Raw genomic sequence first — 22849 nt, 5'->3', positions numbered from 1 at the left:
CTATAACCCAATATGTATAATACATACATAGTGATTTGCATTGGGGTATTTATTTGACCTTGGAACATGTTTTAAAACCCACATTTAATGCAAATGTCACTTAAATATGAACAAATATGAATCATTGTTCATGTTTAGAAGATTATTTTTCATACATCATGATTAAATACAGGTTAATGACACCTTACTACTATTACGTTATTTAGAACGTTGCCGAAATTCCGTGATCCGGAAGTACTTTTAGTATTGAAGAGACGCTGATTCATTTATGTATGAAGTGAGATTTGTGTTTACAACATATTTTTCACTTTTTAGCTAACCAAATTCCAACCAAGATGTCCCGGGGCTCAAGTGCAGGTTTTGATCGTCACATCACTATCTTCTCTCCAGAGGGTAGACTCTACCAAGTTGGTTAGTACGGTATATTTTTATTTGTATGCACACAACACTGTACCCAGCTAGGTAAATGCTCTGTCATTGTTCCTAGCTAAGTAGCTAACGCTAATATGTTGATAACTAGCTAACTTGCATTACGTCTATAGTAATTTTTTTATTTAATATATTCAAATTCTGCATGTAGTTTTAAGTTTCGAAATTTTGTTTGACTGCCCCCAACTACTAACGTTAGATCCGCACAATAAGCAGAATGCTCAGCTTGCTAGGCTAACACCTGATAAGAAACACAATGAAAATAACTAGCTAGCTAGCTACCTACTCACTCAACGTGAAATTGTCATTTGTACTAGATAGCTACTGAAAACATGTTGCTTTATTGTGGTAATTGCAGACGTGAGTGCAGCTAGCTAGTTGCTAGTGAGGGAATCTAGCTAACTACAGTATGTTGTTAGCAAGCTAGGAAGTCTCGCGAGGCCATCTTAGTAAATCTCAACGTGAAGGGAGAATGGGTGTCAGATACAATTATGTGTATAATCATTGGTCAGACATAGAGATCCTATTTAATTAGTATTGTGATTCCAAATTCTATGGTGTCAGAGGTGTGCTGTTATCTGAAGTGCTTTTGATTTTTGTTGTATGCAGTGATTCAATCATGTTCTGAACAACCCTGTTGTGTTTTACACAGAATATGCTTTCAAAGCCATAAACCAAGGTGGTCTCACGTCAGTAGCAGTCAGAGGTAAAGATTGCGCAGTAGTCGTCACACAGAAGAAAGTACCGGTAAGTTCAGCTGTAAAACCATGCCTGTTTACCTCATTGTTTTAGGCTTTTCACAAGTGGAGTACTAACTTAGTCCAACAATTGGATTCCTTAAAAAGGATGTTACCTTGTTTTGTCTCTACTAGGACAAGCTATTGGATGCCTCCACAGTCACTCACCTGTTCAGGATAACGGAGAACATTGGCTGTGTGATGTCAGGGATGACAGGTAGGAGTAGGATACACAATGCCTTAGCAAGTCTACTTGGTAAACTGCTACGATGGTCAAAGCCAACTCTACAACAACTTCACTTTTACTTGTATCCCAACTCATATAATTCAACTCTTACTAAGAAAAAGTACTCTTCCCCCTTCCATGTGCATAACACTAAGGCCTACCTTGAAATTGCCAATTCCCAGTGCTGGCTCTAACTGCTTGACTCTTCTCTCCTCCAGCGGACAGCAAGTCCCAGGTTCAGAGAGCGCGCTACGAAGCAGCCAACTGGAAGTACAAGTATGGTTATGAGATCCCAGTGGACATGCTGTGTAAGAGGATTGCTGACATCTCTCAGGTGTACACACAGAATGCTGAGATGAGGCCGCTGGGATGCTGTAAGTGCATGGTTATTTATGTGTGTTGGAACTGAAATTTGAAGCACAAGTTCTACATACTAGGCAGTCAAAAGCATGCAATTCTAATGAGCCGTGTTGTACTCCTAATGTTCATTCAGACAATTATAGAAAGACAATGCCAATGCATATTTTCCCGGATATTGTTTGCATATTTTCCCGGATATTGTTTACAACTCTTAGATTATCTTCTGCACAAACAAAATGTTCTGCTTGACCAATATCATGTCTCTCCTTTCTTCTGCTTTTCAGGCATGATAGTGATAGGTGTGGATGAGGAGTGTGGTCCCCAGGTGTACAAGTGTGACCCTGCAGGCTACTACTGTGGCTTCAAGGCCACTGCTGCAGGGGTCAAACAGACAGAGGCCACCAGCTTCCTGGAGAAGAAGGTCAAAAAGAAACTCGACTGGACCTTTAAAGAAACTGTTGAGGTAGAAAATCCCTTCCACTCTGCTAACTGTGTACATACAGTACAACGTTTAGTGATACAACGAAATTAAAGTGATATTAACTACTAAGTGAATGTTGTACGGTCAGCATTTGTTTCTCCCCTCTGCAAAAACAGTAGATGTGATTGCAAGTGGTTTAATTGTATCTCTCCTTCTGCCTCCCTCTCTTCAGACTGCCATCACATGTCTGTCAACAGTCCTGTCAATTGATTTCAAGCCCTCTGAGCTGGAGATAGGAGTCATCACAACAGAGGATCCTAAGTTCAGGTGAAGCACCGCTCTGCTCTGAACACTCTCACTTAGCATCATTAGGCCCCATATAAAATACAGTAAGACCTTTTGTTGTTTAGAAAGTGTGTAAAATTGGTACACTTTAGGTGTGGAGGTGCTATATTGGTATGTACCACCAGAATTGTGTTGTCGCGAAGTTGATAGTGAGGAATGTCAAATTTGAATCTGTATTTTTTTTCTAACTGCAGGATTCTGACCGAGTCTGAGGTGGACATCCACCTGGTGTCCCTAGCAGAGAGAGACTGAGCCCAGAAAGACTACAGAGTCCCAGAGAGAGATGTGTAACTGAATGATGGGATTTGTAGTTCCCCAGTTGAAGAATGGTGTTATCCTTGTTTGCTGTATATTTTACCTCCTGTTCCATTAAAAATGTTTCTAGTAAATTCCTATATTTTAATTCATTTATTTTCAGTTAGATCTCTTAATGCTGGGACAGGTTTTATCTCAGGTACTAGTGACAGACTGTGTAGGAGTATGACAATATTTTTCTTTTTAAATCAGTGCTCAGTGTGTGACCATAGATTTGACTGAATTCTGTGCACCAGGCCTTCGTTATATGACCTAGTACAAATTTGACCTTTTTTTACCTGTTAAAGATCTGTTCCAGAGGTTTTGTGTATGTTTTCGCAAGTAATTCTGAAAGTAGTACTCACGAGGCAAAACGGGGTTCAGGAAATGTTGCACAGTTGTGTACTACGTCATCCATTTCGTATGTTACATCCAACATATAAATAAATTGCAATTCGTAGGATGTGTTCCGAATTCCAATTCGTACAATATGTTACAAATTTGTAAGTGCATTTCTACAATATGTTTGTAAGTGCTTAAGATCCTATTCTCTCTTTAAATTAGGTGACCTGACTGAGACAGATTTAGAAACTGGGAAAGTTTTGAACATTGCTGCAGAGTAGAACATTGACTTCCTGTTGTGGTTCTGCTCATTTAATCACGTCATACTACTGCAGAGCTGTGGTAAAGGTTCTTTACTACAGTCAGGCAAAACTGGTTGTGTCCTGTTTAGCTCCTATCATTTCTATGCATTCTCCACTTTCAGAAAGTCAAAAATACATTTGTTTCATAATGCACCTCAGGCGACAATCAAAAGGCAAATTGTCTTGAAAAGAGTGCAATATTTATGTGATGAGAGAGATGTGGGTAAAAGGTGTTTACATACCTGAATGCATAGTGGGTAAAGGTTGAATGGCTTCCAGATAAATGTATTATCAATAAGTGAACTAGATGGGATATTTGCCTATTGGAAAAGGTCACATATCGAATGCGGTTTAGATTACAGAGGCAAAAGACTAATCCAAAGTCTCAGGATTAGGATTTTGTTGACACGTCATGTTAGTTCTATGTCCAGAGGGTATGAACAGATCACATGCAGAGGTACTGTTGTGTCCTTGGGTGAGGCTGAGTCAGATTCCTTAGGAAATCCCCTGAGAATCCAGAGGTCTATAGGCCAACTGATGTTTATGGCCCACAGCAATTATAGGGTCCATTTTACACTGCCAGTAGTCCAAAGACCATGTATTTTTATACCACTGACTGACTATAATAGTGTTTATCAGATGTGCAACTGGGAGCAAGGGTTGCTGAATGAGAGCTGTGGATTTTAGAATATTCGTATGAAAATCTGTCGCCAATTGGATGGAAACCTGGGGTATGTTAAGTCAGCTGAAATTCAGCCTTGTCCTGTGTTATACTTTTAGCTCTCAGGGTTTCCCAGTAGTCATTACTGCTACTGGTAATACAAATTAAAGGCATGGGTAGTCCAGTCTGGTAAATTTCAGTAATTCCCAGATTGGTGAACAGCAGGTTTTCTACAGAATGAGTCAGCGCTTCCTCTATGCCTACCCAGACACTGATTCAGTCGTACTTCTGAGGTGTAATTTTTTGTCAAAAACAGTACAGAACAGGAGCTCCTCTTACATATCCAATCCGTGAGGGACATTTAACAACGTGACTCACAGATCTGATGACCCCACCCCAACCAAGAAACCCCAGACTGGTCCTCTGTAGCTGAGTTGCTAGAGCATGGCATTTGCAACACCAGGATAGTGGGTTCGATTCCCAGGACTACCCATATGTAAAATGTGTGCACGCATGACTGGTGCTTTGGATATAAATGGCATAGTATTATTTATTTATTACAAGTCCTGTGTGTGTTATGTGGGGGAAGGGGAAATCACTTGTCTTGCAAGTCTGTGAAAAATGTACATGAGCCTTGTGCAGTGGTGGGAAAAAGTACCCTGTTTTCATACTTGAGTAAAAGTAAAGATACCTTAATTGAAGATGACTTAAGTGAAAGTCAACCAGTAAAATACTACTTGAGTAAAAGTAAAAAAGTATTTGGTATTACATATACTTAAGTATCAAAAGTAAATGTAATTGCTAAAAACATACTTAAGTATCAAAAGCAAAAGTATAAATCATTTAAAATTCCTTATATTAAGCAAACTAGATTACACCGTGTTCTTGTTTTTTGAAATGTGTGGATAGCCAGGGGCACACTCCAACACTCACACATAATTTACAAACGAAGCATTTGTGTTTAGTGAGTCTGCCAGATCAGAGGCAGTTGCATTTTGGAATGTTCTCTTTGACCCTTTTTCCTGTCCTGCTAAGCATTCAAAATGTAACTAGCACTTTTGGGTGTCAGGGAAAATGTATGTTGTAAAAAGTACATTATTTTCTTTAGTAAAAGTTGTCAAAAATATAAATAAATAGTAAAGTACTGATATGCCAAAAAAACTACTTTCAAGTATTTCTACATAAGTGGCATTGTGTTGGATTTTCCATGTCAGTTAGTGAGTAGTGTTGGCTAAGTGAGGCAGTTTATTGAGATGGTTTGATACTGTATATTACTGTGTAAAAATGGCCATGGAGAATTACTAGAGTGTGACAGGAAATTCAGGACTGTACTGTGAGACAGTTTGCTGAAATAATCATTGTGTCACAGGAAATGAACCAAAACCACAGTGCGTAAGAGTAGGATATAGAGCAGTCAAAATCCATTTATAGATACATATTTAGTAAAAACATTCACAATTATAAAAATATCTCTGTGTATTTACAATATATATCTGATATATACATGAACATAGGAGAATTCTCTGAGGTCGGGGTCATATTATGTTTTCCGGTGCGTTTGATCTTCACAGAACACCAGACTTTCATCCCGACCGAACGGCATCTTCAGTCTTGTCTCACTGTCACCTTGTCTGTCGGGGCTCTAAGCGGCTCTCCCGAAGGCTTCTGGGACCTGGAGTTCCCACTGTGCTTTGACTGGACTGGCCCGTAGCAGCTTCATCGACTTGACTTCACATCACCATGTGATGCGACCACTTCAATTCTGCCCGAATGTAATGTCATCGTACATCTGTGTAGAAAAAAAGAAACAACGAATCTGTTAACTCAACTGTCTTTTAAATAGAAAAAAATATTTATTTGGTAGTCAATAGTCAATCCATTTGAACAGATATAGCCTTTCCCCCCTCTCTCTAGTACTGCAGTTTTTAATTAATTTAACCTTTGTTTATATAGAGATCAAATCTCTTTTACAAGTGAGACCAGTGTAGCTGTTGTTAGCTTCTCACCTGTTCATCATCAGACATGCACTCCTCCTCGCTCTCTTCTGATTCGCTCTCAGGCAGCTCTCTAAGCTCTTGGTCTGTCTTCTCATACAGCTGGTGGCAGATCTCAGTGTTCTGACGCCCGTAGGTAAGGTGGTACGGCGTGTAGCCCCCGTATGTCACACTGTTGACGTCTGCCCCCAGGGAGAGGAGCCGGTGGACCAGGGATAGGTTCTGGAGGTCTACGGCCAGGTGGAGCGCTGTACGACCGCTACATTGTTCCTGAGGGGAAACAGAAATACACCAAACATTAGTTTTTTTTGGTTTGAGAATACATTTAGGTTTTCAATCATCAATGGGGATACTTGATTATTGGCAACAGGATACCTGTGTGATGAACATACCTGTGCATTGATGTCGGCACCAAACTGAACCAGACTCTCCACCATGGAGAGGTATCCATTAATGGAGGCGAGGTGGAGGCAGTTGTGTCCGCTGTAGTTGGGGAAGGTGAGGATGTAACTGAGGTGGCGGAGGCAGTTCTGGGTGATCACACTGAAGGAGGTGAGAGAGCCCTTCTTACAGGCGATGTGGAGGGCGGTGTTCCCACTGTCGTCTACTAACCGCGGGTTGCACCCGGCCTTCAGTAGCCTCTCTACCAGATGGGGCTGTTCTGTGATTACTGCCAGGTGGAGCGCAGTCTGAGAGAAGAATTAGGTGGTTAGATATTGTTTTCAGGTGTAAATACCACCATTTAGATAGCTGTTAATAACTATATGTGTAGTGATGACCACTTGTTTCAATAAGACAGTTGTTTATCTACCAATTAATTGTTTTAATTAACAAATGAAGTATGTTTTTTTATTAACCTATATATTTGTTAAATTGATCAAGTATCTATTTCCCCATTGGTCATCAATAATTACCTGTCTCTGATTGTTTTGTGCGTCCAGTAATATATCATCATTGTGTGACAGTTTGATCATCTGCTCGGCTTGTTCTGTGGCTTCATGAATAATGGCCAGGTGGAGAAACCTGTGTGGAGGAGGGGAAAAGAAAAAGTTTAAAAAAGGCTGCGATTCAGATATGCATGGCGCATAGGAAGTGGTTGAACAAAGCGCGAACACTAGAGCCTTGCGCAATAAAGGATTTTTTCCGGTTATTTCCACCAGTTGGGGCTTGACACATCTGATGCATTATCATTCCTGGCATCTCGTCAGGGACTTTCCTAACTGCGCAGAGCTGACTTTAGCACCGCCTAGGTGCAGCTCTGAGGCAAAGTACATACTCATCATACAACTGAGTCCAAAAGTCATTTTGTTTACTTGCAAATTATGACTATCAGCTGCATAATTTTAGAACATCTTAATAACGTGAGCATATCTGTGAGTTTTGTATACTTTATGAAAGCATAGGATTTTGCATAAAATGCTGTATTGTTAAAACATTGCTTTAGATTATAATAGGATATTTCAATTTGCCTTCTTGCCTTCTTGCACTTCTTGCACTTAAATACAACATTACCCAAAGATAAAAGTGAACTTACGTGTCGCCATCCTCAGTCACTGTTTTCCTCCAGGGTTCATTACTGCAGGGGTTTGCCAAGACTTCGACATTGGCCACTCTCAATTCCTCCAGCTCCTTCACAAGGTTACCATATTCATCCTCTTTTAGAGAATCCAGACCGCTATCAAAACGGTCTTCTTGGCAAGGTACCATTTTCCCGTGTTTCGATTCCATATCATCATAGTTATAATCCATTTGTTTGTGGTTTGAAACTGTAACATCCATAGTGAATAGACTGACTGACTGATAAGTCCACACACTTCTCTGTTCTCTCTCAAGTTTGGAATTGGAGTGTGTGTTGGAGGGAGGTGCCAGTGGGTTTAATGCTCTACGGGGAGGAGACAAAGAATGGGGGATTTCCACGTTGAGTTATCTCGACACAACTAGCAGGGAAACTCATAGACTGGGCTTTTATGAGAAAAATTCCCCCTCGAATTAGCCCCACAGACTCAGAGTAAGAATGAAAACTTGTAGTTTCCTATTAGACATCAAAATCTACCTGTGATGCAGACAGAAATACCTTCAATGAATGAGATAAATGAATGAGAGACAAACAGGTGCCTTTGACAGGTTCTAGAATAAATCCCTTTTCACTTGGGGAATTAGTGTGTCATAACGAGGTAATTGAGGGAAATTACATAATTGTTCAGCACATTTTGCAGACTTTGTCTGTATACAGGAGAGACTAGTATTTTGATAACTATGCATGCAGGTGTTCCATGGAATGTAAATTGAAGGTCAACCAGTGTGTGAAATATCATATTAGTTTACCCTATTGATTATTGTACTAATACAGTTCTGCACCTCACCTGATCTCATATGCTATCATACATGGATAAAATGCATATCTGCAAGCATAAACAGATAATACATTGCAAATGTACTCTCCATATGGCCAGGTTTTATCCAGGTTGGGATACCATGTTGGAGGGATGTTTGCAGCCTTCATGTAGGAATACAGAACAAAAGTCCAGTGTGGGGAAAATAAAACCAAAATATTCCCTCTAGTTGCATGGTTCACATGTCTTTGGTGAATCAGATAGAGTTGGGAGACAGATGATTCCACAGGAACTCTCTGACTGTAGAATAAAACCAGGGGGCATGGTGTACATAACCCCACAATGAAACTGACACTGCTGCATGTTCCTTCATGGGATATAGCCTACTGGAGTTACCCTTGATGTGCTGCAAATACCTAATGTAATATTACATGACATTCCCTTGGAAATCAAAAGGGTTTCCCTAAAACAACACTATTGAGAGATGTTGTGAAGATGTAGGTTATGCAAACATCTTTGGTATTTACATCAGGCTTGATGTCTGACCCAGTCTAAGGATGTGAATGTAAGGGGGATATCACCACAGAGGGAAACTTCTTACCTTGCATAACATCTCTGCTGACTTTACCTTGAGTGACACCGTTTATAAACTCTATGCTGTCTACCTGGGATAGCCTCACCCTGACATATCAACTGAAAACTTCATGTTTGCACAGGGACAGATGATTTTAACAACATAGCAACCGTAACCACTAACAGTAAGCATTCACACATCTGTGGGGCGATACTGGGTGAAATGACACTGTACACACACACACACACACACACACACACACACACACACACACACACACACACACACACACACCCTGCTGTCTGATGTAAAGTGAGGGTGTGCGTCACACCGTCAGGAGTCATGACAACAGGCAAGCACACTCCTCTATCTGTGTAACAGAACATCTCTCTGACAGGTAAAGTGCCACAATACTAAAACTAGGCTAAGGACATAATCTGCTTTTTCTGGAGGGGATTTGAGTCGTATTTCATAATGTTATCATGACTTTTGATTAGATTTTTTTAAGGAAACCCCCCCCTGCCAAAAATATAGGAAGTTTCTGTTAATTTGCTATAGTAAAAAGTTGTAACATCCTTCCTTCGGCCACTTTGTTCTGTGTTTACTGTGGTTTCCATGCGCACCATTTCTATCACCTTAGACGCCTTAATCTCTCTACATTGCCCTCTATCGGTTTGCAGTTGTAACAGCTACTTCCTTGCTTGACTATTACACAAGCATACGCATTGCTCAAGGCACCACATACACTTGTTTGCAAAGATAGTGCCCTTATGACGTTTCCACTAACCTAACTTTCTCCAACGTATAACTTTAGTCTGGATTCAGACTTCAACTATCTATTTATGGGACGTCATTTGTGGGATCACATCTTATATTCAACTGATTTGGTAGTTTCAGTAGTCATTCATTGTTACATTAGTCACATTCGTTTTTCCAGTCAGTTTTGTGTTACTGCCCCATTTTGATGTTCAGTCTTATTAAAACGCCCCCGTGGAAATGTAATTAGCATAATCAAAATCCCCATAAAAATCTGTCTATTTAAGCTAGAGATCTGCCAATGTCATCCTTCCGCATCTGCGGTGAAAGGAGGGAGAGCTACAGCTGTGTTTGTCAGACCAGGAGACATCCTGAAAATCGGTCTTATCACAAAAGTGTCTGTAGCACCCGAATGGTTTGGCCTACAACACTATTACCACCCCTCTGTGGAAAGACGAGACTCTCATGAACACGTAGCTCTCTAGCATGCCCACAAGCCTCACAAGACTTGTCTGAAGGTAGCCTGGTACCAGTTAAAAACATTTAAGGAAGTAGTTTAGTGCCTAAAAAGGGGTTAAATATGTGAGGGTTTTTTATACCTAGAGGGGTCCTAAAATTCTAAATCAAAGCTGCATGATCCTTGCTATGACCAATTTAAAACAATTCATATGTTAACTTTGTACAGTAATTTCCTGTCTGTTTTCCAATAATACTGCAAGGCAAGTTCCCCTTTCTAGGAACAATTTGATATTCCAGTCTAAAAATAGAATCACACAATGACACAGCATGTATAACTTCCTCCACTGTTCCATATACTGTATGTCAGGGGTCAGGTGTGTGTGTGTGTGTTTGGGAGAATGCATGTGTGTGTGAGTGGACACAGCTACAATACCATGCAGATTGATTTCGTTTATAATAATGCCTTCTACTTTCTGTTCTAGGACCTTAATCTGTGGACGCAGCACCCACCCACAGTTCTTACTGACTTCCCCCACTTTCTGTTTAATGAGCCAATGTGAAAATGAGAGGGCACTTTAATATGTCAATCAGATGGCACCATTTATGTTCCACTGTCTGAATAGTATAACATAGTCAACCTTTCTGCTCCTGAATTGACATGTCAGAAGTGACTCACATCCGACTCATGCTATCGCCAACATGTCTAAGGGACTTCACCCTTCCCTTATCCACATAAATATATGTAAAACGTAAATTGGACTGATGTAATTTGACATAATAGTGGATGTCTGAGTTATTCTCAGACACAGATTACAACAGGGTTTCAGTTAGAGTGAATTGACAATGAGGACATAATAAGATACACCATACAGTGGGGGGAAAAAGTATTTGATCCCCTGCTGATTTTGTACGTTTGCCCACTTACAAAGAAATGATCAGTCTATAATTTTAATCGTAGCTTTATTTGAACAGTGAGAGACAGAATAACAACCAAAAAATCCAGAAAAACGCATGTCAAAAATGTTATAAAATGATTTGCATTTTAATGAGGGAAATAAGTATTTGACCCCTCTGAAAAACATGACTTAGTACTTGGTGGCAAAACCCTTGTTGGCAATCACAGAGGTCAGACGTTTCTTGTAGTTAGCCACCAGGTTTGCACAAATCTCAGGAGGGATTTTGTCCCACTCCTCTTTGCAGATCTTCTCCAAGTCATTAAGGTTTCGAGGCTGACGTTTGGCAACTCGAACCTTCAGCTCCCTCCACAGATTTTCTATGGGATTAAGGTCTGGAGACTGGCTAGGCCACTCCAGGACCTTAATGTGCTTCTTCTTGAGCCACACCTTTGTTGCCTTGACCGTGTGTTTTAGGTCATTGTCATGCTGGAATACCCATCCACGACCCATTTTCAATGCCCTGGCTGAGGGAAGGAGGTTCTCACCCAATATTTGACGGTACATGGTCCATCGTCCCTTTGATGTGGTGAAGTTGTCCTGTCCCCTTAGCAGAAAAACACCCCCAAAGCATAATGTTTCCACCTCCATGTTTGACGGTGGAGATGGTGTTCTTGGGGTCATAGGCAGCATTCCTCCTCCTCCAAACACGGCGAGTTGAGTTGATGTCAAAGAGCTCCATTTTGGTCTCATCTGATCACAACACTTTCACCAGTTGTCCTCTGAGTCATTCAGATGTTCATTGGCAGACTTCAGACGGGCCTGTATATGTATTCTTGAACAGGGGGACCTTGCGGGCGCTGCAGGATTTCAGTCCTTCACGGCGTAGTGTGTTACCAATTGTTTTCTTGGTGACTATGGTCCCAGCTGCCTTGAGATCATTGACAAGATCCTCCCGTGTAGTTCTGGGCTGATTCCTCACCGTTCTCATGATCATTGCAACTCCACGAGGTGAGATCTTGCATGGAGCCCCAGGCCGAGGGATATTGACAGTTCTTTTGTGTTTCTTCCATTTGCGAATAATCGCACCAACTGTTGTCACCTTCTCACCAAGCTGCTTGGCGATGGTCTTGTAGCCCATTCCAGCCTTGTGTAGGTCTACAATCTAGTCCCTGACATCCTTGGAGAGCTCTTTGGTCTTGGCCATGGTGGAGAGTTTGGAATCTGATTGATTGATTGATTGCTTCTGTGGACAAGTGTCTTTTTTACAGGTAACAAGCTGCGGTTAGGAGCACTCCCTTTAAGAGTGTGCTCCTAATCTCAGCTCGTTACCTGTATAAAAGACACCTGGGAGCCAGAAATCTTTCTGATTGAGAGGGGGTCAAATACTTATTTCCCTCATTAAAATTCAAATCAATTTATAACATTTTTGACATGCGTATTTCTGGATATTTTTGTTGTTATTCTGTATCTCACTGTTCAAATAAACCTACCATTAAAATTACAGACTGATCCTTTCTTTATCAGTGGGCAAACGTACAAAATCAGCAGGGAATCAAATACTTTTTTCCTCCACTGTAGTTGCTTCTAATTGAAGGTCCTATTTAACCTGTTTGGGATAGGGGGCAGTATTTTCACGGCCGGATAAAAAACGTACCCGATTTAATCTGGTTACTACTCCTGCCCAGAAACTAGAATATGCATATAATTAGTAGATTTGGATAGAAAACACTCTAAAGTTTCTAAAACTGTTTGAATGGTGTCTGAGAAGATTCTATACAGGAAGTGCCCTGTCTGACCATTTCTTGTCCTTCTGTAGCCTTTCTATCAAAATACAGCATCTCTGCTGTAACGTGACGTTTTCTAAGGCTTTCATTGGCTCTAGGAAGGCGCCAGAAAGTGGAATGATAGCTCTGCAGTCTCTGGGCGAGAAACAGCAGGGGTTTTGGTGAGTGGTCCTTCTGGGAACAATGACACTGAGGCGCTCCTGCACGAGACGACTCAATTTTTTTCTTTCAGTGTTTGAACGAATACGTCGTCGCCTGGTTGGAATATCATCGCTATTTTATGAGAGAAATCGCATAAAAATTGATTTTAAACAGCATTTGACATGCTTCGAAGTACGGTAATGGAATATTTAGAAATGTTTTGTCACGAAACGCGCCGGCGCGTCACCCTTCGGATTGTGACTTGAACGCACAAACAAAACGGAGCTATTTGGATATAACTATGGATTATTTCGAACCAAAACAACATTTGTTGTTGAAGTAGAAGTCCAGGGAGTGCATTCTGACGAAGAACAGCAAAGTTAATCCAATTTTTCTTATAGTAAATCTGAGTTTGGTGAGGGCCAAACTTGGTGGGTGTCCAATTAGCTAGCCGTGATGGCCGAGCTATCTACTCAGAATATTGCAAAATGTGCTTTCACCCAAAAGCTATTTTAAAATCTGACACCGCGATTGCATAAAGGAGTTCTGTATCTAGAATTCTTAAAATAATTGTTATGTTTTTTGTCAATGTTAATCGTGAGTAATTTAGTAAATTCACCGGAAGTTTGCGGTGGGTATGCTAGTTCTGAACAAAACATGCTAATGTAAAAAGCTGGTTTTTGATATAAATATGAACTTGATTGAACAAAACATGCATGTATTGTTTAACATAATGTCCTAGGAGTGTCATCTGATGAAGATCATCAAAGGTTAGTGCTGCATTTAGCTGTGGTTTTGTTTTTTGTGACATATATGCTAGCTTGAAAAATGGGTGTGTGATATTTCTTGCTGGGTACTCTCCTGACATAATCTAATGTTTTGCTTTCGCTGTAAAGCCTTTTTGAAATCGGACAATGTGGTTAGATAAAGGAGAGTCTTATCTTTCAAATGGTGTAAAATAGTCATATGTTTGAGAAATTGCGGAACGCCTGTCCATATTAAGAGGGTTGTTTTTCTATGGGATTTTGTGGGTAGTTGTTTCGTGTATAGCTGTATGCCTTACAGGACTGTTTGTCATCGGTGTTTTTGTATATGTGTGTTTTGTTTTGGTTTTCCTTCTTTCTGCCAAATAAAAAGATGAGTATACACATTCCCGCTGCATTTTGGTCTAATCAATACGACGCCCGTGACACACTAACACTAGCCTGTTATTCAATGGAGTGGCTATGTTTTTTTTCTCCAGAGTTCCCACGATAAATCCAGAGAATACCAGACTTTGATCACAAAGTTTGATGACAAAATTTACCCACAAAGGACCGCTGCACCACCTTCACGAGGTGAGTCCAAAAGTGTATTGTATGTTGCTGCATAAATGATGTAATATGCAATGGAGATATGTATAAGAAAGAAATACTAAGTGTATGTTGTGTACTTTAATAATGTTCATATATCTTGCATTACTCATCTCATATGTATATACTGTATTCTATACCATCTATTATAGCCTATGCCGCTCTGTCAATGCTCATCCATTTATTTATATTTATATATTCTTATTCCATTCCCTTCCTTATTTCATTAGGTATTGTTCTGGAATTGTTAGATATTACTTGTTAGATATTGCTGCACTGTCGGAACTACGAACACAAGCATTTCGCTACACTCGCAATTACATCTGCTAACCATGTGTATGTGACCCCAAAAAGTAGATTTTTTTAAAATTTGATTTGATTTAGTAAGCTGTTAGTAGCCCATGTGTCTCATCCTAATAATTTGGTCTATTTTCACCAACACGGTATTGTAAACACATCGTTCGTGGCCCGGTGTGTGCTTGTTTGCAACTTTTTTGTACAGCTTTGACAGTGCTACTGATAATAGTGGTAGCGCTTGGCTTACACATGCAAATTTAGCACACACAACATTCTATAATAGAATTGTGTTCATAATTTGGTCTATTTTCACCGCCTAATTTCACCTACTGTTCTAACTTGGTGGTGCACATATAGCCTATAACCTGTTTTAGAGAAACGTAATCATCGAATATTGTTGGAGCTTTCATTGTCTGTTTATATGCCACCTGTATTTATCCTATGGGTCTGACTTGGTTTACAGGGAGAACACTGTAAGAATGTTCTGAATTCTGTCGCTGTACATTTCAAAAGTGCTGAACAAATAGTTACATTGACTACGTTTGTCGGCGCTTGCTCATTAATGTCTTAATCGAAATTACGGATTGCCTCTTATCCGCTTGTTGTCCCCTTACGCCATAGTTTGTACATCTCAATTGTCAGTAGAAACCACATTTGTGCAAGCCAGCCATATCAGCTATGTTTTTTTAAAAGGCAGTAAATGAGGCCGAATTAACGGTTTCTCTGCCAGACAAGGCTCGACTGATAGCCAGGTGTAGCAGTGGTAAGGTATTGGGACTCTGCTGTTTGGGACTCTGCTGTTGGGAGAGCTTTATGTAGGCCCTAACAGTTTGTGGGCACCGTTTGTCACCATTATAGTGCAATTAATGTATTGTTTAGTGTTGTGTAGTGACTTTGCTGGCATGCATCCTACTTCTTTTTTTTGTTTCCCCACCAAGATTTACATGCTAAAATCGCCACTGCACACATCTAATACATTGCTTCATTTTTGGTAATATGCTAGACTAGCAGGGGTTGCTACCCTCAGAATGTAGATCTGAGAGCAGCAGAACATTAATCTGAAATGCAGTGGGAAAAGGAAGAACATGAGAATGATAACATTTTATCAAATGACTCTATTTTAATAATCAAGCCAGCTCAGAAGTCCCTTGATCCCTAGTCCAAGACAATAGTAAGAGCGCCATCTTGTGTCCCGACTGTAAATTGCATCTACTGCATAATGAATGCCTAACAGCATAGGAATGAATAGCATTAGTCTAAGCAATAATAAAAAAAAAGGTGTCGTGTCTTTGGGGTACCATTAAACTGAAGACATGTTTATCAATTAACTCCCTGTAATTATTATCACACGATTAAACTGATTAATCGTTTAATTGTAATTAACTAGGAGATCGGGGCACCAAGGAAAATATTCAGATTAAAAAGTTATAATTTTCCTAATTTAACTTTCCTATATTATAACATTATATATTATATTCTATTATAGTATAGGCCGATTATCTTCTGGTTTAAATGGTGTATTTTACCTCGCGTCCAGTCTCATTCCAAACGTCGTAAATTGCTTGCAGCCGCTACAAGTCCATGGTGCTTGCCTACGGAGCTGTGAGGGGAACGGCACCTCCGTACCTTCAGGCTCTGATCAGGCCCTACACCCAAACAAGGGCACTGCGTTCATCCACCTCTGGCCTGCTCGCCTCCCTACCTCTGAGGAAGCACAGTTCCCGCTCAGCCCAGTCAAAACTGTTCGCTGCTCTGGCACCCCAATGGTGGAACAAGCTCCCTCACGACGCCAGGACAGCGGAGTCAATCACCACCTTCCGGAGACACCTGAAACCCCACCTCTTTAAGGAATACCTGGGATAGGATAAAGTAATCCTTCTAACCCCCCCCCCCAAAAGATTTAGATGCACTATTGTAAAGTGGTTGTTCCACTGGATATCTTAAGGTGAATGCACCAATTTGTAAGTCGCTCTGGATAAGAGCGTCTGCTAAATGACTTAAATGTAAATGTAAAAATGTTGTATCTGCACGAACCCAGTCGTTACTAAAATCATCCATACATCAATTGTCTTAAAATCATTTATTTACTAAACTAAGTAATTCACAGAAAGTATACAAACAGTAATTATCGTCACAAAGAATTGGTAGAGTAATGTGCCCTAGTGGGCTAACAGGCAGGGCTGGTGTCTTGTAGAACAATAGGTCATAAAAGGTCAGCTGAGGATGCACACAGAGTTCATTAATATTAACAATTGATATGCTAATCCTTTGCACATGAACGCTCACTCATTCGGGAACAATTGCAATCAATATATATTTACGCTCAGTGTGTCGTCGGGATCCTTGTTGGAGCGTCGTTCTGTTGGAGAGTTCTCTCTCTCTCTCGGTTAGAATGGATCTTTCAAAGCGACATTCATTAATGTCGTCATAGAATGGATGTTTCGTCGGTCTTCGCGTTCAATGATATAATTTCTAGCTGCAGACTATTAATTAATATCAAAGACTTGTTCTTATTCTATCGATAGTCTAAAAGTTAACCACGTGGTATAGTTCCCTTTCAGTAGAGGAATTGTATGGTAAAACCTATTGGCCAACTCGCAATGGAGTGGAGGCCTGGTCTGAAGAAAGTAGATCAGGGTATAGTTTTATAGTGAACATGTCACATGACGCCTGGTCCTGTCTGTGTCCCTGGGGGCGTGCCGATGACTGAGTTAAGCTTGGTACAGAAATAGAATTCTATCACATTAACATCAGTACATAGCATCTCAATGTATTACAAATAGCTTTATCCTTATTAATACATTCTATACAACCATGTGGATGCAAGTCTCAAGGCTGAGGCTATTATATAAACCGTTTTATGGTAATATGGCTATATTGTCTCTTCTGAGTATCACAAAATTGTACCAAGCGGACCAGTTCGTAGCTGGATTCTTCACCAATCTTCCATACCTTCTCCAGAACACAAATGTCGCTTGGCTCCCCAATTCTGTGAGTTGGAAGAATTTCCTGTGTCTCTCTATGGGCCATGTGGCAAGAGATTCTCCTGGAATTTTACCACTCCTTCACACAGGGACTGGGTGGGGGAAGGTAGGTTGGGGGATGGTGCAAGGGGGGAGGGGGTCAACTGTCCTCCCTGTACTCAAAGAGGCCAACGTCATGACAAAGGTATCCCCTGAATCTCCTTAACTTTTAGTTCCAACTCAAAGATTTTTGACCCACAACACTAGCTTAATTTTGAAGCCTTTGAGTTGACCTAGAATACATCGCACACAGGATATAATGCTGCTGTGAGCCTGTGATTGTAAGTCTGGTATCTCCACTATCTTCCTGATCTCACTGTGTGTGTGAACCTGTCACTAGTCTGGCTACTGAGCACAGCCACATACGTACAGTTGAAGTCGGAAGTTTACATACATCTTAGACAAATACATTTAAAAACGTAGCTTTTCACAATTCCTGACATTTAATCCTAGTAAAGATTCCCTGTCTTAGGTCAGTTAGGATCACCACTTTATTTTAAGAATGTGAAATGTCAGAATAATAGTAGAGAATTATTTATTTCAGCTTTTTTTCTTTCATCACATTCCCAGTGGGTCAGAAGTTTACATACACTCAATTAGTATTTGGTAGCATTGCCTTAAAATTGTTTAACTTGGGTCAAACGTTTCGGGTAGCCTTCTACAAGCTTCCCACAATAAGTTTGGTGAATTTTGGCCCATTCCTCCTAACTGAGTCAGATTTGTAGGCCTCCTTGCTCACAGACGCTTTTTCAGTTCTGCCCACAAATGTTCTATGGGATTGAGGTCAGGGCTTTGGAATGGCCACTCCAATACCTTGACGTTGTTGTCCTTAAGCCATTTTGCCACAACTTTGGACGTATGCTTGGGGTCATTGTCCATTTGCGACCAAACTTCCTGACTGATGTCTTGAGATGTTGCTTCAATATATCCACATCATTTTCCTCCCTCATGATGCCATCTATTTTGTGAAGTGCACCAGTCCCTCCTGCAGCAAAGCACCCCCACAACATGATGCTACCCCCCCTGTGCTTCACGGTTGGGATGGTGTTCTTCAGCTTGCAAGCCTCCCCCTTTTTCCTCCAAACATAACGATGGTCATTATGGCTAAACAGTTCTAATTTTGTTTCATCAGACCAGAGGACATTTCTCCAAAAAGTACGATCTTTGTCCCCATGTGCAGTTGCAAACCGTAGTCTGGCTTTTTTATGGCGGTTTTGGAACAGTGGCTTCTTCCTTGCTGAGCGGCCTTTCAGGTTATGTCGATACAGGACTAGTTTTACTGTGGATATAGATACTTTTGTACCTGTTTGATCCAGCATCTTCACAAAGTCCTTTGCTGTTGTTCTGGGATTGATTTGTGCTTTTCACACCAAAGTAACTTAATCTCTAGGAGACAGAACGTGTCTCTTTCCTGAGTGGTATGACGGCTGCGTGGTCCCATGGTGTTTATACTTGCGTACTATTGTTTGTACAGATGAATGTGGTACCTTCAGGTATTTGGAAATTGCTCCCAAGGATAAACCAGACTTGTGGAGGTCTACCATTTTTTTCTGAGGTCTTGGCTGATTTCTTTTGATTTCCTCATGATGTCAAGCAAAGAGGCACTGAGTTTGAAGGTAGGCCTTGCAGTACATCCACAGGTACATCTCCAATTGACTCAAATTATTTCAATTAGACTATCACAAGCTTCTAAAGCCATGACATAATTTTCTGGAACTTTCCAAGCTGTTTAAAGGCACAGTCAACTTAGTGTATGTAAACTTCTGACCCACTGGATTTGTGATACAGTGAATTATAAGTGAAATAATCTGTCTGTAAACAATTGCTGGGAAAATGACTTGTCATGCACACAGTAGATGTCCTAACCGACTTGCCAAAACTATAGTTTGTTAACAAGAAATTTGGAGTGGTTGAAAAACGAGTTTTAATGACTCCAACCTAAGTGTATGTATACTTCCGACTTCAATTGTACAGTATACAGATCATGGTTTTATTTTGTGAAATATTTTAAACATATTCACAAATTATTATTTCATTTGTGAAATATTTATTACACATTTACATATCATGGTTTTATTTACAAATTATTTTTAAGTATTCACAGATCATAGTTTTATTTGTGAGTTATGTTGAATATATGCATGGGTCTTGGTAGATATATTTATAGAATAAATAAACAAATCTCACTCCATATACACTGAACAAAAATATAAAGGCAACATGTAAAGTGTTGGTCCCATGTTTCATGAGCTGAAATAAAAGATCCCAGAAATGTTCCATACGCACAAAAAGTGTATTTCTCTCAAATTTTGTGAACAAAATTGTTTTAGTCACTGTTAGTGAACATTTCTCCTTTGCCAAGATCCTCCATCCACCTGACAGGCGTGGTATATCAGAAGCTGATTTAACAGCATTATCATTACATAGGTGCACTTTGTGCTGGGGACAAAAAAAGGAAACTCTAAAATGTGAAGTTTTGTCACACAAAACAATGCCACAGATGTCTCAAGTTTTGAGGGAGCGTACAATTGGCATGCTGACTGCAGGAATTTCCACCAAAGCTGTTGCTAGAGAATTGAATGTTAATTTCTATACCATAAGCTGCCTCCAGCATCCTTTTAAAGTACGTCCAAACGGCTTCACAACCACAGACCACGTGTATGGCGTTGTGTGGGCGAGCGTTTTGCTGATGTCAACAGAGTGCCCCATGGTGGAGGTGGGGTTATGGTATGGGCAGGCATAAGCTACGGACAATAAACACAATTGCATTTTATTGATGGCAATTTAAAAGCACAGAGATACCGTGATGAGATCTTGAGGCCCATTGTCGTGTCATCCATCACCTCAGGTTTCAGCATGATAACACACAGCCTCATGTCGCAAGGAGCTGTACACAATTCCTGGAAGCTGAAAATGTACCAATTCGTCCATGGCCTGCATAGTCACCAGACATGTTACCTATTGAACATGTTACCCATTGAGCCTGCTTGGGATGCTCTGGATTGACATGTACGACATCGTCTTCCAGTTCCATTGAAGAGGAGTGGGACAACATTCCACAAGCCACAATCAACAGTCTGATCAACTCTATGTGAAGATGTGTCACGCTTCATCAGGCAGATGATGGTGGTCACACCAGATACTGACTGGTTTTCTGATCCACGCCCCTACTTTTTTTTTAAGGTATCTGTGACCAACAGATGCATATCTATATTCCCAGGAATGTGAAATCCATATATTATGGCCTAATACATATTTTTAAATTGACTGATTTCCTTATATGAACTGTATGAAATTGTTGCATGTTGCGTTTTACATTTTTGTTCAGTTAGATCCACAGATTATGCAATGTCAAGTGCACTTCATACTCACTCCATGTTGACTCCAATGCTTCCCACAGTTTTGTCAAGTTGGCTGGATGTCCTTTGGCTGGTGGACCATTCTTGAAACATAAGGGAAACTGTTGACCGTGTGAAACCCAGTAGAGTTGCAGTTCTTGACATAAACCAGTGTGCCTGGCACCTAATACCCCCGTTCAAAGGCACTAAAATATTTTGTCTTGCCCATTCACCCACTGAGTGGCACACATACACAATCCATGTCTCAATTGTCTCAAGTTTTAAAAATCCTTCCTTAACCTGTCTCCTCCCCTTCATCTACACTGATTGTGGATGGATTTAACAAGTGACATCAAAAAGGATCATAGCTTTCACCTGGATTCACCTGGTCAGTCTATGTCATGGAAAGAGCAGGTGTTCTTAATGTTTTGTATGCTCCGTGTATGTTGAATGAGCAACTAATGACCATGGAGAGCCTGACAAGTTTGATGAAATGACCTTCTTTCAGTCTAATATGGCTATTTACTTACTTTTGTAGCTCTTTGTTAGAAGCGTGCTTTTTGTAAGTACTTAAGCCTTTAGCTCGTCCCGGGACGTGTCTATTGTGCTTAAGAACTTTGTTACAGCTGCTACTAGCCGCTGAAAAGCCCTTGGCATCCCTAAGCGTATGTTTGGACTGTGCTCTACCAGCCACTGTTCCCACCCGTAGTCTGCCCAGGGTTTTTTTCAGGTTAATGTAACCCTAACCCCATCTTTGGCCTGGGCCGACTTTGTCCCATTGTCGCACCTTGGAGCCTATGGATTTTCGCCTGTCCCCTTCCCCTCTTCCAGTACGCGCAGTGTTCATCTACTTGGATTGTAGGAGAGCTCGGGCAAGTGCATCGTGCACTTCGCTCATTGGGCAACCACCCTCTGGTGGGCTCTTCTCTCTTCGACTATATCCTGCCGTATCATGGGGACAATTAGATTGATTTATAATGGAGAGGGTGATAGCCTTCGGAGGGGCCTGGAAGGCACTGTTTTTGAGACATATCTTATTAAACTGAGATTGTGTGCGCTTTGTATTGGGCTTCCCCTTACTTTGCTATGAGTATTTTTCCAATGAGTTGTCTCTGCAACTTTTTCAGTCCGTACTCAGTGCTGGGGGCTCTGAGGTGCCAGAAGGCATGAAAATAAATCACCTCTATAATAAAGCATTGCATGCATTATCATCGCTTTTGCATACTGGCATAGAGCAGTAGAGTAAAGGCGCTTGCACACGTTGCATACATGGGGGGGAAAGTTTGTAGCTTAGGGTCTGGGAACATTTTTGCCTTTTATAAACTAATTTCATGCATTTATACATCATTTTAGATGACTGAGGACCTAAGCAGTAATACCTCACAAATGATCAAAATGAAAGTTTACTTTGTCAATGTCAAACTGATAATCTGAGATCAATGAAAACCACCTTGTCTTGAATCCATCAACAGCGTAGGCTTAAATATGTGGAGACACACATATTGTGCAATGTGAGGAGGAAATTATAGTCCAGTTTCACTGATTCACCCAATGATGCCTAGCTCACTCACCAGTGATGGCTAATATCCTTGTGTCAAAAGCTTCTCTCTCTGCTCAATAGGCCTATTTGGAAGTTGATAACATATTTGGTAGCCTACAGGCAGATTAGTCTTCTCTTTTCAGCAGGAGCCATTTGCTTTCCAATTTGGGTTTTCCTGCAATTGTATTTGAAATATTGTGAAAGGCCTGTTTTGGCTGCATGCTACTTACTGACAGATTTCCCTA

At 40.6% G+C, this 22849-nt stretch overlaps 2 protein-coding genes across 2 annotated transcripts; one reads left to right on the top strand and one right to left on the bottom strand.

Moving 5' to 3' along the window:
- Positions 1 to 229: 229 nt before the first annotated feature.
- Positions 230 to 3272, top strand: LOC115196046 (proteasome subunit alpha type-6). The gene is made up of 7 exons (XM_029756540.1): positions 230 to 411; positions 1082 to 1176; positions 1302 to 1383; positions 1611 to 1766; positions 2037 to 2215; positions 2406 to 2500; positions 2713 to 3272. The coding sequence occupies exons 1-7, from the start codon at positions 336 to 338 to the stop codon at positions 2768 to 2770; spliced, it is 741 nt and encodes a 246-aa protein (XP_029612400.1). The 5' UTR covers positions 230 to 335; the 3' UTR covers positions 2771 to 3272.
- A 2238-nt stretch (positions 3273 to 5510) lies between these two features.
- On the bottom strand, positions 5511 to 7973 carry LOC115196043 (NF-kappa-B inhibitor alpha). The gene is made up of 5 exons (XM_029756525.1): positions 7646 to 7973; positions 7026 to 7134; positions 6504 to 6800; positions 6124 to 6381; positions 5511 to 5906 (listed from the first exon to the last, which is right to left on the bottom strand). Exons 1-5 carry the CDS (start codon positions 7888 to 7890, stop codon positions 5874 to 5876), a joined length of 942 nt encoding a protein of 313 aa, XP_029612385.1. The 5' UTR covers positions 7891 to 7973; the 3' UTR covers positions 5511 to 5873.
- Positions 7974 to 22849: the final 14876 nt, after the last annotated feature.

The sequence above is a fragment of the Salmo trutta genome, chromosome 1 (genome assembly GCF_901001165.1).
Source record: "Salmo trutta chromosome 1, fSalTru1.1, whole genome shotgun sequence".
Lineage (NCBI taxonomy): Eukaryota > Metazoa > Chordata > Actinopteri > Salmoniformes > Salmonidae > Salmo > Salmo trutta.
Note: the sequence above shows the minus strand (reverse complement) of the source record. Positions and strands in the feature narration are given on the sequence as shown.

Excerpts from the sequence above, each read along its gene's own strand:
- LOC115196046 (XM_029756540.1), top strand. The coding sequence starts at position 336 with ATGTCCCGGGGCTCAAGTGCAGGTTTTGATCGTCACATCACTATCTTC. Across the intron at positions 1,177-1,301 it reads TCACACAGAAGAAAGTACCG|GACAAGCTATTGGATGCCTC; the intron begins GTAAGTTCAGCT and ends TGTCTCTACTAG. Across the intron at positions 1,384-1,610 it reads TGTGATGTCAGGGATGACAG|CGGACAGCAAGTCCCAGGTT; the intron begins GTAGGAGTAGGA and ends TCTCTCCTCCAG.
- LOC115196043 (XM_029756525.1), bottom strand. The coding sequence starts at position 7,890 with ATGGATGTTACAGTTTCAAACCACAAACAAATGGATTATAACTATGAT. Across the intron at positions 6,801-7,025 it reads CACAAAACAATCAGAGACAG|ACTGCGCTCCACCTGGCAGT; the intron begins GTAATTATTGAT and ends TTCTTCTCTCAG. Across the intron at positions 6,382-6,503 it reads GTGCCGACATCAATGCACAG|GAACAATGTAGCGGTCGTAC; the intron begins GTATGTTCATCA and ends GTTTCCCCTCAG.